General features: G+C 51.9%; 1 protein-coding gene across 2 annotated transcripts in view; it reads right to left on the minus strand.

Annotated features, from left to right (window-relative positions):
• Positions 1 to 15,464, minus strand: part of IGF2BP1 (insulin like growth factor 2 mRNA binding protein 1) — a 47,747-nt gene that overhangs the window by 17,655 nt on the left and 14,628 nt on the right. For both annotated transcript variants that reach the window (XM_019817742.3, XM_003996719.5), the window contains exons 3-5: positions 3,705 to 3,753; positions 3,122 to 3,173; positions 561 to 624 (exon numbers count right to left, since the gene is read on the minus strand). In XM_019817742.3, the coding sequence (XP_019673301.1) occupies positions 561 to 624; positions 3,122 to 3,173; positions 3,705 to 3,753 (165 nt within the window). The remainder of the gene's footprint in view (positions 1 to 560; positions 625 to 3,121; positions 3,174 to 3,704; positions 3,754 to 15,464) is intronic.

A 15,464-nucleotide genomic window follows, 5' to 3' on the forward strand; every position in this document is an offset into this window, starting at 1 on the left:
AAGAAAGCCACCAAAAGCAAACGGGTCGGACATAAATGAGTACATGCACAAAATGTACAAACTCTGTCGGCACCAGTGGGAGAGAAGTGTAATTGCTCAGCCCAAGGGCTTAAGGAGCTAGAAATCGTGGGTGTGACGGGACAAAAAGGATCCTGCAAAAGGCATAAACTGGGCTCATGGCATCCTCGCAATAAAATGTCTGCCCCCGCCACATCAGAAGATGAACAAATCCCTTTTGTAGAGCTCGCAGTTCCTCCCGACTACCACTAGATGGAGCCATCAACACAGCAAAGGCCCTCTGCGCTTCCAGGGTATACCTTTCCTGGGAGGTCTTTGGGTCCGTTCCCTTCCATGTGTTTGCTATCGATCTCTGAGTTTCTGAGTTTCTGTACCTCTGAGATCCCTGAACCAACAGACAAGAGTCTGGGATTGGCTATCACCATAACCGAACCGAAGGAGTAACTCCCGCCGGCCAGGACCCCAAGCCTGTGGAAGCAGGGGTACCTGGCTCCCAATACCCCACAAAAGACCCTCCCTGCCCCACTTTCCGGCCCACTCACTGCCTGGTCTGTTCCCGGTTGGAATAGGTGACATTCACCACTGCCGTCTCACTCTCGGTGTTCACTGGGGGAGCAAAACAGAGGCCAAGGTTAGAGCCGTGAGATCTGCAGATGCCACCGATGAACCCCAAGTGTTAAAAGCTCATCTTTCCAGGTTATGAGAAGTTACATGCGTTATGAGAAGGAAAGAGCTGAAAGACAAGGCAAAATACTTCCCCTAATTTAGGCCCCTCTCACCAGAACTGGAAAATTGAAATTAACCTTTTTTGCATTTTCCTTTCTGTGTCTTCCTTTGATTGTCCCTACCCAGCCCCTCAGAATCTGGGCAATAAAAGGGTGTGATCAACACATCAGCAGTTAGGCGGCAGGAAAACACAGACAGACACACACACACACACACACACACACGCACACACACACACACACACCTGGCTTGGGATACAAATTTATTCTCGGGAAGTTAAACTAGTTAAAACTCCACACACACAGAGATTGGCAAGCCAATGTCCTGACGGGGCATTCCAAAGATCTTGACAGGGGAAACGCACATGCAATCTATCATGACTTCATGGCACATGCCATTAATCCCATCAACGTCCTAGGCTCTCATCATGAAACCCCTTGGTCTTCATTTGATTACCATATACTCTTTCCTATGGGAGACTGGGCTGGACGTTACAATTCCAGGCGATCTGGGGACATACTTCTCATTTTAAATTAATAGAATTAACCTGTCTCGTGCACCACTGTCTTTTGATTTGGGGTCTCCTGGGCCTGCTCAGCCCTGGGGTGGAGGACACTTGACAAAAACCACGCCTCTCCCCCAACCATGCTGAGGATGAGCCAGTGGGCCACAAATCCTTAGTGCAGACCACTCTTTAACCCCTCTGGCTTTCCTCCACAGAGCTCTCCCACCACAGTGGTGAGGGAGATTCTCCAAGAATCATCATCTTTCCAGTTCAACTGACACACAGTCATGAACGAAACCAACGAAAGTTCTGCCTTCCCAGAGCTTATGTTCCAGCTGGCACAGACATCAGTAAGCACAATAAGCAAATTCTACGGGAGCATCACAGATTGATCAAGGCCATGGAGAAATGTAAGTCAGGGTAAAGGAAGCGGTGGTGAGGGGTAACGATCTTAAATGCGGTGGACAGAAAGGAAAATTGACACTCGAAGACTCTGCTGTCCAGCAAAACCAAACATTTCCCACTCTCTTCTCTCCTCCAGGTAGCAGGCGTCCCCCTCCTGATACAGTTCCTCGTGCCATCGCTCCCTGGTGAGCCCCACACAGATTTAAACTCTTGTGGGCTCCTGCCGGGCTGCCCGGTGAGGCTCACGATGTGCTCCCAAGCCAGGGCTCTGTCTTGCTGTTTGTCCAAGAATAACTCCGTCATCAGTCTAACGCATGAGCAGTACCGGGCAATGGTTATCAGTGTGCCCGGTCGTGTCCTGGCAAATATTTATGATAAAAGGGCAAGCTACAGGATCAGAGCAGGAGATCCTGTTTGATGGGCCTTGACCTTGGTACAGGCACACATTTCCATCTAGAGTGATTTCTAGCTCGTACCTTTCCATGGAGACTTGAGAGGACATTTTAAATCTTCACGAGCTGATGATGCACATTCCTTGAAGAACTACAAACTCAAATAGTACAAGCTTTTCTATTGGCCAAGCTCTACCACTATATGTCCAACCAAAATCACTCCACATTTTAGCTCATTTCTTCTGAAACTTATTTATAATCTTAAACAATGGAGAATCCTCAGAAATCGTAGCCAAATGTGCTCTGACCTAGACCGCTTTCTTATTATTTCTGCTGTGGGCCCACTCTTGAAAGACTATGCCTCCCCATCACTATGTGCCAAGGAATAAATCCTCGGCTTTTTTTTTTTTTTTAATTATTATTATTGACCCAAGACATGCACCTGACAATCAGAGCTTCTAAAAAGAGACCACCAGGGGCGCCTGGGTGGCGCAGTCAGTTAAGCGTCTGACTTCAGCCAGGTCACGATCTCGCGGTCCGTGAGTTCGAGCCCCGCGTCGAGCTCTGGGCTGATGGCTCAGAGCCTGGAGCCTGTTTCCGATTCTGTGTCTCCCTCTCTCTCTGCCCCTCCCCCGTTCATGCTCTGTCTCTCTCTGTCCCAAAAATAAATAAATAAATAAATAAATAAATAAATAAATAAATAAATAAATAAAATAAAGTAAAAGGGCTGAAGACATACTCAGGCCGAGCGCCCAATTTCCATTCTTAAACTACGGCTTTTAAAACAGCGGGACCCCGTTCTACTGTGCTTGATCCCTATGGGGCCTAGGGACACCATGCTGGAAATGAGCCACCTTGCTCACTCACAGGAGAAACCCGTCCCAGAGATAAACGGCCCAGTCCAAGCTAGGAGAACATGCCCACAGCCCCCGTGTGGTGTATCTCCCTCCAAGCCATATTCTGCCTGTCTTCTTTCGGTATACCAGGTAGATGTGGTCACGGAAAAGGAAGCAAAGAAGATCCCCCCCCAACTCCTACCCTCCTTCCCCGCCACCCCCCACCCCTGCACTCTTACCTTGCTCGCAATTCTCCACTGTACCATATTGGGCCAGCAGGCTATCCAGCACCTAGGAGCACAGAGAAAGGAGGAAGGCTACTCTGGGCATCCCAGGAACTGAGACAAAGCCAGCCCCGGACACCCCTCACCCCAAAGCACAGTGGCACAGGCCGAGCCTTAGATGGGGACTGAATACTACCCGTTCGGCTTACCCTTTCTGGGGTATCGACACTAGCAGTGACCTTTCGGGTCTCTTTACAGAAATGTGCTTGAGCACAAAAAAGCATTTAAGGGCCGTTTTGGAAGTGGACTTGGGCCGCCAGGGTCTCTGAGTCAATTTCTGCCATCATTAAGTTTGGGGCCCGAGGAACATCCTACCCACCTCCATAATGCCTCTCACCACAGGGCCAAGCCCAAAGGGCTAACACTGGTAGTCCTAGGCTGAGGATGAGATCCAAGCAACCTTCCTAAGCACTAGCAGCCCTGGCCTACCCCCCGGCCACCAGGGAACCTCCCCAGTCGTCTCTATCAACTCAGACTGACCAGAACTTCCCTTCCAGTCTCTGCTACCCCACCCACGGAGTCTCCCCCAATCACTTACTTCCCAACGAAGCTGGGGTGGGATATTTCGAATCTGGATTTTCCGACTCCTGAAATTAGAAGGAACAGGATTAGTGACGGCTCCGGATGCTTCAGGAGCCTCTGACCTCGCGGGGTTTAATCCCTGCCTCAGTCTTTAGCTCCCTCCCTTCTGTTCAACACCAAAGTCTGAGAATCCAAGAATGATAACCTTTGGGGATACAGAATCGGTGCAGGGGTGCCTCACTCCAGAGAGTAAATTATCGGTGTTACCACAGATGGGAAACCTGAAACCGGATGCCCTCAGCACCAGGGCCGAGGAATTCCCTAAAACTCACATCTGCTGTGTCTATATCCCTCTACTGAGGTGTTACTGATCCTTTTCCCCAGTAAGCGTCTTTTACCTCCCACTCCGTTTCAGGCACTTGGAATACAAAGCTGCTACGGAAAACATCAGTCACTGACCTGCTACCTATTTAATTGCTGCCTACTTCGCGCTGGACTTTGCTCTAGATGCTGGGGACCCAGCGATAAACAAAACAAAGTCCCTGGCCTCAAGGTGCTTGCTCACCATTTATTAGGGGAGACATACGTGCAGCCAAATTACAGCAGGATAATAGTGCGGTCGGCAAGTGGTTTTTATACAGGTATGGATTTAAATCTGTACTCCACTTTTAACAGCACTGTTCTTAAAAGTTGGCCTCTTTGAGGCTCACTTTCCTTTCTTTGTGAAAGAGGAATAATCCCTATTCACAGGGTTTAAGGTGCTGTTAGGTAATATTAGAGCTTACCAAAGAGCTTCAAGTACTCAGAAGTGTTGTAACAGAGGCATCTTGGAATGCTCCGGCCAGAATGGCTAACACACAACACATCATCACGACCACTCCTCCTCCCAAATGACTACACCCTCTCCTTCCCAGCTTTCAAATACCTCTTAAAAATGTAGTCTCCCCACCACCACCACCCCCACCCCCCGGCCCCCGGCACCTGCAGGAAGGCTTTTAGGTTCAAAGTTGACTCCCAGGGCAATTAACTGCTCACCCCCCAAATCAATGCCCTAATCCCTGGGCTTACAACATTTCAATTGACTTGATCTTCATCGGTCAGCTGTCATTTGGTCTTTGCATATATCCTGGATCACAATCTTAGTTCAGGGACAAGGTCCAAGGAAATTCTAACGGCATGAGGGAAAACTGGCCTGGGAAGCAAGAAAATCCAGTTCTAGCCCTTAAATTACCCTGACTGGGTCTTCAACTGACTAAGCCAAGTAAATTTCAGGCCTCACTGTTCCTAACAAGGCCCATGTCGGCTCTTGCCAGGCTGGGGGGGGGGGGGGGGGGGGGGGCGGGCGGGAGTGTAAACACATGGGAACAAGAGAAAGGATGCTAAGCTCTAACTGAAATGGTTCCCTCTTGGCTCTGTCCTGAGCCAGCTCACTCATGATTCCATCCCTGTGACCTCAAGTGTCTTCAGCTGCAAAATGGAAACCAAAGCGTCTCTAAGATCCCTTCTAGCTATGCAGCTCTGAGCACATAAAGTCTTTGTTGATGAAATACACTACTAAGGAAACCTCTCCCCGGGACGAAACAACTTCAGGGCAAAGGAGGATAGGTGTTGAGAATCTGTGTGTGGCTTTCTCGGTTGATCGGTTCGTGAACCTGACCTAAAGTCAGACAACTATGCAGGACAAAAGAGTAACCGGAAGAAGTAAGTCCAGTTCTGTGGGTCCTCTGTGGATCGCATACCGGACCACCTTCTTCGATTTCGTTCATAGGCAAAAGAGGGAGCCCCACGGTCTCTGCCCCTGCGAGGGACGTCCCATACAGCACTCATTTTGTGCCCAAACGGGCAGAGAAAACTCAAGAACCCTCACAGTGCAAGTCCAACTCTTGGGAGGGTTGAGGTTACACCATTCAAAGACTGAGGACACTGATCTAGCCTGATGCCGATGACAGGAGTCACTCAAGCTGAGGGAGGAGGCCCTAACAAACTCTTCTGGATGGAAGAGGTGGGGGCTGCCTGCCTGGGAGTTCAAACCTGCAAGGGCTGAAAGCAACCCCTGTACAGGAGCTCAGTTTGAAGATGGCTCTTTCGAGAGGGTCCCTTAGTGTAATCTCAGGTCACAAGTCAAAAGTACCCTCCCCCTCCTCCTTCAAACTCCCAGTTTTAGGGGCTTTCTTTTCAGGGTAGGGAAGAGTTGGGGAGGGGATGAGGTGAGGAAATCAAATCTCAGTTTGGGATTTTAATCCATATCCTGAAAGCAATGGCAGTCTGGAATGTCTGGAATGTTCCAGGAGAAGGAGGGGGAGGAGGGCAGGGCCACACAACCAATGAAAGAAAAGACCTCCTGGCAGCCCCCTCCCACCCCCAATAGGCAGGGACTCACCCACCCCTCCAGGACACACACACCCAATCCTGGGAAACCATGCCAGGTTCCTTCAGGCCTCCAAACCTCCTTTCAGCAAAGCCCCCAACCCTGATAAAAGCACAACAGAAGCCACGAAGGCCCTTTGTCTTTTAAGCCCTCGGCCTGGTTTCTATTACTTATGGTGCTACCTAATTTCTTTCAGGCCCAGAGCACATGGGGCAATGTTGGGAACTATACCCAGTACCCCCTTCCTGGGACCCCTGCTTAACTCCCAAACTATGTAGGCCTGATGCACGCTGGGCCGGGGCAGTGCGCCGAGGGCTTGGGAGTCCATGGAAGAAGCTAAGAGCATTTGATAGGGTACTTCCTTGCTCTGTACCTTGGTTTCTTCCTGTGGAAACTGACAAAGCTTTCGTGAGGGCTTAAAAGAGACAAGGCATGTGAATCGGGGCACCTGACTCGGAGGGAGTGCTCAATCCCTATCCAGGTCCTCAGGAGCCTACAGGGGTCCAGACAAGGATGGGAGGAGACCGGCAGGTAGGGCCGACAATGAGCACTCAACGTGATGGTAACCGTTGTAAGTATTCAGGCTGCCGTGCTGAGGAAATCGTGGGAAATACCACTGCCCATAGTCCCACTCCCCCCGCCTCCCTTGACAGCCAAAGGGTTATCTAGTTCGGCCCAGGGACCCACTCCACATTCTAGAGCATCAGCTCCCACTACGGTCGCGCGGTACCTTTACTCTACAGGCAGCAGGGCTCTAGAGTCTGAGCGGAGCCTGGAGGGCCTAAACCCCAACATCGCTTGTTCAGAAAAGGCCAGAGAATGCCTAGAGGTACAAGAACAACCACCCGTCCGTCCACGAAGGAGCTGACAAACCTGTTGAGTGATAGCTCTTGGCAACGAAGGCAATGGTTTCGCCAACCTAATTACTTCCCTGGGTGCCAACACCCTGTGGCTTCTGACCTCTTGGCCTGCCCTGATCTGAAGGCATTGCTTGCCCTGACCATGCCCTGGGGCAGCTCCCAGTACAGAGCAACCACAGGGGACTGATTTCTCTAATGGGGGTGGGGGAGAGGGGAAGGCCACAGAGCCGAGTGACCATTTCTTTCTAGCCCTGGGAAGATTCCAGGAGAGAACGGAGGGAGAGAGCACCCATTCAACGGCGTTAGGAGCTAAGCAGCAAACCAAGAATTTCAGGAAGTACAGGAGCTGGGTATCAGGAAAGGGATGTGGTTGGGAGTTCTCCCTGGGAAGGAAGCTCTGGTCCTTTTCACCTTTTCAGAGAAGTATACACGGGGAAGGAAAACAGGTCAATTAGGGAAGGGCCTAACACTTGAGGAATACTTGAAAGATTCCAAGCTGAGATTCTGCACTTGCTTAGAAGACTCCCATGACCCATGATGCTGGGGGTCCATGGCTCCCTTTTAGAGACCAGGGCCCCAAGAATGGGAGATTGAGTATCTTGGCCAAGTCACACAGAGTCAGGCTTTGAACTCAAAACCTGTCTGATTCCAGGCTCGGTGCACTGTCCCCTGAGCTGCTGTTCTGAAGGAAGAAAAGGAACAAAAAAAAGCCTTTGCCAAAATACAGTCAAAGTTAGGCCGCGGGACAAATTAAAAATATTCGGAATTCATACAACACGGTGAACAATGGGCCTGGCTAAAGTGGGTACTGTTCTCCAATAAATCAGAACATTCCACCCGTAATTTCTCGAGCTTAGTAACTTTCCCTAGCTGCGTAGTTCCGTGAGTGGGTGAAGTGATTCTATGGCGTAACTGAACACTGACTAGATATCTGATTGCACTATTAAGAACTAATGATTCCTCAAGTTCTCATATTAAAAAAAAAGACCATTACAGATAAAATAAGGTGTCTAGAATTTGCTCCAAAATAATCAGGGGATGAAGAAAACACTGGTTAGATAGGAGTTGGTAATTTTTTGTTTATTTATTTATTAGAAAGAGACAGGAAGAGAGAGAATCAGAAGCAGGCTCTCTGTTGCAAGCGCACAGCCTGATGCGGGGCTCAATCTCACGAACCAGGAGATCATGACCTGAGCGGAAATTGAAGAGGCGGACGCTTAACCGACTAAGCCCCCCAGGCGCCCCATGGGTTGGTAATTTTTTTTTTAATTTTTTTTTTCAACGTTTATTTTATTTTTGGGACAGAGAGAGACAGAGCATGAACGGGGGAGGGGCAGAGAGAGAGGGAGACACAGAATCGGAAACAGGCTCCAGGCTCCGAGCCATCAGCCCAGAGCCTGATGCGGGGCTGGAACTCACGGACCGCGAGATCGTGACCTGGCTGAAGTCGGACGCTTAACCGACTGCGCCACCCAGGCGCCCCGGGTTGGTAATTTTTAAAGCAAGGTGATGGGTACACGGGAGATTACGTTATCCTTTCTACTTTTTTGTATTTGTTTCCCATCATTAAAATTGTTTTTTAAATTACTCTAGCTCACCCAGCTTTTTTTTTTAATGTTTATTTATTTTTGAGACAGAGAGAGAGAGAGAGAGAGAGAGAGCACGAATGGGGCAGGAGTAGAGAGAGGGGGAGACACAGAATCTGAAGCAGGCTCCAGGCTCCAAGCTGTCAGCACAGAGCCCGACGCGGGACTCAAACTCATGAGCCGTGAGATCATGACCTGAGCCAAAGCCAGATACTTAACCGACTGAGCCACCCAGGCGCCCCATAGCTCACCCCGTTTTAAAGTCACAGCAGGTTGGGGCGCCTGGGTGGCGCAGTCGGTTAAGCGTCCGACTTCAGCCAGGTCACGATCTCGCGGTCTGTGAGTTCGAGCCCCGTGTCGGGCTCAGGGCTGATGGCTCAGTGCCTGGAGCCTGTTTCGGATTCTGTGTCTCCCTCTCTCTCTGCCCCTCCCCCGTTCATGCTCTGTCTCTCTCGGTCCCAAAAATAAATAAACGTTGAAAAAAAAATTAAAAAAAAAAAAAATAAAGTCACAGCAGGTTCTAAATGAATGCATCTAACAAATGAGGTTTTCCAGTTGGTGTTGTATTAGCAAGAATGCGAGCCTCCTCCGCGGTGAGCCTGCAGAGGACAGAATGGGGGCTCCCTGCAGGGCAGAATGCACCCTAGGTATAAGGAAGAACTCCAAGTCTCCGGGAGAAATGCTGAAAACTGCCCCAGGGAGTGTTGGATTCTTCTTTCCGCCCCCATAGCCACAGGGGAAGGTGCCACCTTCAGTCAAGCAGATGACCTCACCCCTCTCTAGGAGGGGTTCCTTTAAACCAGGGTGGGGTCAACCAGTGGAAGGTGGGGGGAGGGAAGCAGCAACAGGTTTTGGAAATCTTGTCAAGCTCTCGGCCCCTTATCAAAAGTCAAACCTGGACTTTCATCTCCGCAGAGAACCAGGATTAAACTGGGATTTCCAGATTAGATCCTGCACCTCTACGCCTCCCCCTGGCTGTGATTTTCTGACTAACAGGCTATGTGGCCTTGGGCAAGTCAAACCTTCAACTCCCTCAGTTTCTCACATCTGGGAAACAAGGATTAGGATTAGCCTTTTACCGAGTCTTGTGTTCCCCAGACAGGGATCAAGTCGGTCCACCTGTAGGAAAAGGCTTTCTTTTTTTTATTTTTATTTTTATTTTTTTTTTCAACGTTTATATTTATTTTTGGGACAGAGAGAGACAGAGCATGAACGGGGGAGGGGCAGAGAGAGAGGGAGACACAGAATCCGAAACAGGCTCCAGGCTCGGAGCCATCAGCCCAGAGCCCGACGCGGGGCTCGAACTCACGGACCGCGAGATCGTGACCTGGCTGAAGTCGGACGCTTAACCGACTGCGCCACCCAGGCGCCCCGAAAAGGCTTTCTTAATCAGAGGAATTTTCTGGGCCCTGATGGTCTTAGGTTAAGTGGTTCTGAAGACGCCCCCCTGCCTTTTTTTGAGACTGGGTTTCCATTAGCAGTGTGAGAAAAGGTAAGAACACTCTACGCCAGAAAAACACCAACAGTTTGCACACAATTTCAAGATTTCAGGAGCTAATGAAAACTTCGGAATCCATCCGTATGTCCCAAATTAAGGCATCCTCCCACACATCTACGCATTTAACTCTTCCCAATGACGTCCAAGTCTTCATTCGAGCCTACAGGTATCTTCTCGAAAAGCTGGGAAGAAACTAACCCAAGGCAACTAGAAAATAAACCTTGGCTGGGGAGGGGGCTCGAGTTATCACGTGCACGTTGGAAAAGAGCAAAGATGTTACACACCGGCAGCCGCGTCATGCCTGCTCAATCCTAAGAAGTAGTCAAGAAACTCGCTCCCGTGACTTGCCTCAAGGTTTCTGTAGACCAGCTGCCGTAGTCATTCATTCCATAGATTTTCCTGGCGCCTACTAAGCACTGGGCCCGTGCTGTCTACACCACGGTAGCCGCTAGTCACATGTGGCTTTGGAGCAACTGCAATGTGGCTACCGCAACCGGGCTCATAATTTTCTTGTCTTCTGTGTTTATACAACTTTAACTTTTCCTCCGTAAAAGTTGTGAAGTCTAAATACAGATCAAACGTTTCCGATGAAAACTTACTAGCAACTGAATCAGGACAGGCTCTAAGCGTAAAAAAAACATGCACCAGGTTCTTTACCACTTTGTACCCCAACCCCCAAGATAAAGACCTCATTATTCCATTGATGGCATGCTGCATGAATAATACTTTGAATTTTCCAGGGGCACCCGGGCGGTTCAGTCGGTTAAGCGTCCCAACTCTTTGATTTCAGCTCAGGTCATCATCTCATGGTTCGTAAGATCAAGGCCCGAGTCGGGCTCTGTGCTGGCAGTGCAGAGCCAGCTTGGGATTCTCTCTCTCAAAAAATAAATAAACGTTAACGATAACAATACTTTGAACTTCTCAATTAATATTAGGATTAATCCTTTTCATTATCTTCACTCTTTTCTGACATGGGTCTTAGAAAATTCCAAAAATCAAAAACAATCTAAGCAAAATGGAAAGAAAGAGAGAAAGAAAGAAAGAACGAAAGAAAGAAAGAAAAAGGAAATTTACCTACATATGTGGCTCTCACTGCATTTCTACTGCAGGAGGCTGAGAGGTGCTACAGTGCAGAGCTAACATGATGGAAGACAGGCATGCCTTCTGCTCTCGTGGAGAAGACAGTCCAGGAGGAGACCCCATTTTGTTAGGGGTGGGAGGAGGGAACAGACAGGGTTAACTGGAGAGGAGAGGGCGGCTGTCCACTGGATCCCTTCAGAAGTGGGTGATGCTGGACTTCTCTCAACAAGAGAGTCCCCTGTGACTAGTGCTGGAGTAGAAGCACCCTCCCGAAGCTGGCTCTCCTCCCAGTTTCTTCCAGCTGGAAGTCACACATAAAAGATGTCCCAAAGTGCCAACCTCTGCCTTTTCCATAAGATCACCACTGACCCCATCCTTCCTCCCCACCCTGCCCCCGCACCCCTGTAGGGTGGAGAGGTGAAGAAAATAATGGTCCAGGAAAGCCTCTGAAGGAGGCGGACCTGGCACGCTCCAGGCATGGCAGTAGCTGAGAAAGGGGGCGGGGTTGGGGGGGAGGAGGAGCTGGCACCGTGCCCAGGGCTCCATGCCAGGCTGATCCAGAGGCAGGGCAGCCAGACAGGCAGGCTGTCGGGTGGGCTGATGGGCAGGGTAGGGGCTGGAAAGGAAAATATTAACCTACCAAAAGGTACAAGACCAGGCAGAGCAGATGCACCACCCAGGTGAATGCCAGGGTGTAGGAGGGGGTACGGGAAGGCAGGGACACCACTGGGTGTATCTATGGTCCTGTGAACATGGTCTTTTTTTTTTTTTTTTTTAATGTTTGTTTATTTATTTTGAGAGAGAGAGAGAGAGAGCGAGAGAGCAGGGCAGGGGCAGAGCAAGAGAGGGAGACAGAATCCCAAGCAAGCTCTGCGTGGTCAGCGCGGAGCCTGATGCGGGGCTCGAACTCACAAACCCTGCGATCTTGACCTGAGCCGAAACCCAGAGACGGACGCCTAACCGACTGAGCCACCCAGGCGCCCCAGTGTGAACATGTTGTTTTCAATGTATGTAGCGCACATGTACTGTCCCACATGTGCTGATTCCTGTGCTAATAATGCCGGAGACAAGCAGAAGGGATAAGGCAAATCTCCAGAAGAGACTCTCAAATGAACCACACAGCCTTCTCCTTCGAAGGCTCTGTACTATGTTTAACGTGCTCCTGGCCTACCTGGAGGCAGAGAAGAAGGGTGGGGTGAGGGATCGCTAGGCTTCTTATGGGACCAAGGACACACACATGCATGCAGGCATGCATGCATGCGCACGCGCGCGCGCACGCACACACACGCGCACACACACACACAGCCCGTAAGCCAGCACTGGGAAGTTCCCGTTAAAGGAGATCAGATTCATAGACTGAGCAGGAGAGGAGGAGTAAGCCCCTCGAGGCTGAGAGGGTCCTCAACCAGTCACCTCCATTTGACAGTTGGAGAAACGGGGGCTCAGAAAAAACGAAAAGCGCCTTGGCAGCTCTAAGGTAGAACTAGAACTCAGCCCTCCTTCCAGGCTGGCGTATGCTCATCTCACCAGACCTTGCTGCTTTCTCTCTGACAAGAAGTGTTAACACAGCAGAAGCCTGTATAGCCCCCATGTCAGCAGCAGGAAAAATGCCCATATTCTGTATGGCTAAGTGCGTGCCAACTGGCTTTTACTGCATGCGGCTCTAATTTGGGCACAGGGTTTAACTCGCAGAAAAGCTAACTATACTATAATACGGCTGGATGACTGTCAGAGAAACGTTAGCAGCGTAAGAGGGTAGTCACCGAAAATTCTTGCGAATTTTCGTGTACGTCTAGGGACAGGCGAGGAAGCAAAGGTGAGACACGGAGCAGGGGAGGCGTTCACTGGTGTTAGCAAGCAAACCTCAAAGACGAATACTTTGCTCAATTCACTCATCTTGGAAATACATGGTTTGACAAGACAGCCCACGTTTTTTTCTTGCCCATCTGGGCAGCACCAGAGGAAGCCAAAACAGAAGCTCTGAGACAGTGGAGCTCTTTCCAGACAAATTTCAAGTCCGCCCGGGGCCAACTGCCTCTCCCTCCCTCCACCTTGCTCTCTGCCTAGAACTGTTGTCTTTCACCTGAGTGGTTCCTAGAGCGGAGCGGGGGACCGCGTAAGCTCTATCTACGCCAGTAAGTATGAGGAAGGGGAATCTGGGGATGGGGAGGTGGGCAGAAGCAGCCTTCGGAATAAACCTACTGTGCAGGGACAAACGATAACGAGGTGACCCCCGGTGAGCAGCGCAGCCTTCCTAGTGGAGGTAGCGATGGTGTGGGATGACAAATGAACTGTCGCGGGGGCGCCTGGGTGGCTCAGTCGGTGGAGCGTCCGACTTCCGCTCAGGTCATGGTCTCGTGGTTAGTGGGTTCGAGCCCCGCGTCGGGCTCTGTGCTGACAGCTCAGAGCCTGGAAGCTGCTTCGGATTCTGTGTCTGTCTCTCTCTCTCTCTCTCTCTCTGCCCCTCCCCAACTCGCGCTTTGTCTCTCGGTCTCTCAAAAATGAATGGATGTTAAAAATTTTTTTTTTTTTTTTAAAGAAAAGAAACGAACTGTTGGGGACATTGTTCACCACCTTCTTCAGGCTAGCAGTGAGACCTTTCCAGCGTCTTCCAGCATATTACCAGCGGGGTAGGCTAATATACTCTTAGAGGGAGGGCTAGAAAGACTATTTCCTGCCCTGACCGCACGAGGGGTGCAAGGCTGAACTCTCACCCTCCGGTGGGGGATCTCAGCATTTCTCCAGAAAACTTAAGAGCCAGAAGATCTGGCACTCTGGGACCCAGAGACCTGGCTGAGGACGGAGCTGGGGCTCGGTGGAAAACATCATGGGGCATGCCTTGGGAATGGAGAGAGGCTGAGCCTCTCCTCAGCAGGGAGCGGCAAACCTGGAGAGCCCAGTTCAAGACAAGATTTTGCGGGGGGGGGGGGGGGGGGGGGGCCTCTCAGAAGCAAGGAAGAGGAAACTAGACCAGCCTCAAGAGAAATCAGTCTGCAGCAACTCCATTCCACCCGGAAGGGAAAAAAAGACCCTACGGGACTTAGCATTAATTCTTGGAATCGCGAGTGCTCCCTATGAAAGGATGTAAATGCCTCCCGGTACACATTTTTACAAATGAACATTGATCATCCTGTTAGTGGCAAGGGGCGCTGGCTGTGTCCCTCCTGCAGGAGGGTAACCACCTCAAGGGATTCACTCCTGTCTCCCCTCCGGCTGCCGGCCGAGACCTGTTGTTGGTAGTCGCCAACTTCAGGAAGCTGGCGTTTGTTTCTTCCTCGTGGGGTGAGTAGTTCATCGGACACGGACACCCATCCTGCCTCTCTACCCTTCCCCAGCCCAGGGCAGAAGGACCGCGGCCGGGGTGGGGTTGCACCGGCGCGTCCCAAGATGGTGCAGCAGGCAAGGAAGGTCGCAGGCCTGCCAGGAGCCCCAGGGTGGCGAGCGGGGCCTTCCGGCGAGGAGGGCCGAGGAGGGCCGCGGAAAGCGGGGGCAGGCAGGGCAAAGGAGGAGAAAGAGGTGCCTGGGAAGGGCGGCAGCAGCTGAGGGTGGGGGAGGGCTGGCAGCAGCTGGGGGGAGGAGGGGAGCCCTCATGAACGGGCAATTGAGAAGGCCCGAGCAGCTGAGCGGCCGCGCTGGCGTCGCCGGGCCTGCGCCCCACGCGGACGGCCCCTTCCCCCAGCCCCTCACCTCGCCCAGGGAAAGCTGAGCGCGCGGCCTCCCACCCCAGCCGCTGGGTGGGCCCTGTCGGCAGAGCTCAAGGAGGGGGCAGACGATGCCCCCGGTCCCCCCCTTCCCAACCCCCCCCCCCCCGCCGCCCCCGTCGCAGGCTCGGCAGTCTAGAATGTTCTGCCGCCAGAACCCCCTCGGTACCCCGACTCGCTGGGAGCGGGTCCCGCCCGGCCCAGGGTAGGGGGTGGGGTGGGGTGGGGGCCTCGCCTCCCCGGCGGGGCCCAGAGGGGGAGGGGACAAGCGCCCCCGGGCTGCCGGGTGGGGGTGGGGACGGGACTTTGCCCTTTGTCTCTCTCTCCAGAGCCACCGGCCGAAACCCGACCCCATGAGCGAGCCAGGCAGCCAGCGAGGGGCAGGCTCCCCCTCCGGGGTCCTTTAGTAAATCCAGACCCGACCTCCCTGTGGTCAGGGCTGTGACTGAGGTGGTCCTGTGGGGGAGGGGGCTTCCCGCCTGCAAACAGGCCTGCAAGCATTTAAGTGGGAACCGGTTGGGGGTAGGGGGCCGGGAGAGGGCTGGAAGTGGGGCCGCAGAAGCTGGAGGGGAGAAAATGGCCCGGGAGGCGGCATTCCTTAGAGACCTCGGCCGGGCTGCGGGAGGAGGCAGGACCAGGCCAGGGAGGCCTCCCACCGAGAAGGCAGGAACTGAGGCCCGGGA

Source organism: Felis catus, chromosome E1 (genome assembly GCF_018350175.1).
Source record: "Felis catus isolate Fca126 chromosome E1, F.catus_Fca126_mat1.0, whole genome shotgun sequence".
Classification (NCBI taxonomy): domain Eukaryota; kingdom Metazoa; phylum Chordata; class Mammalia; order Carnivora; family Felidae; genus Felis; species Felis catus.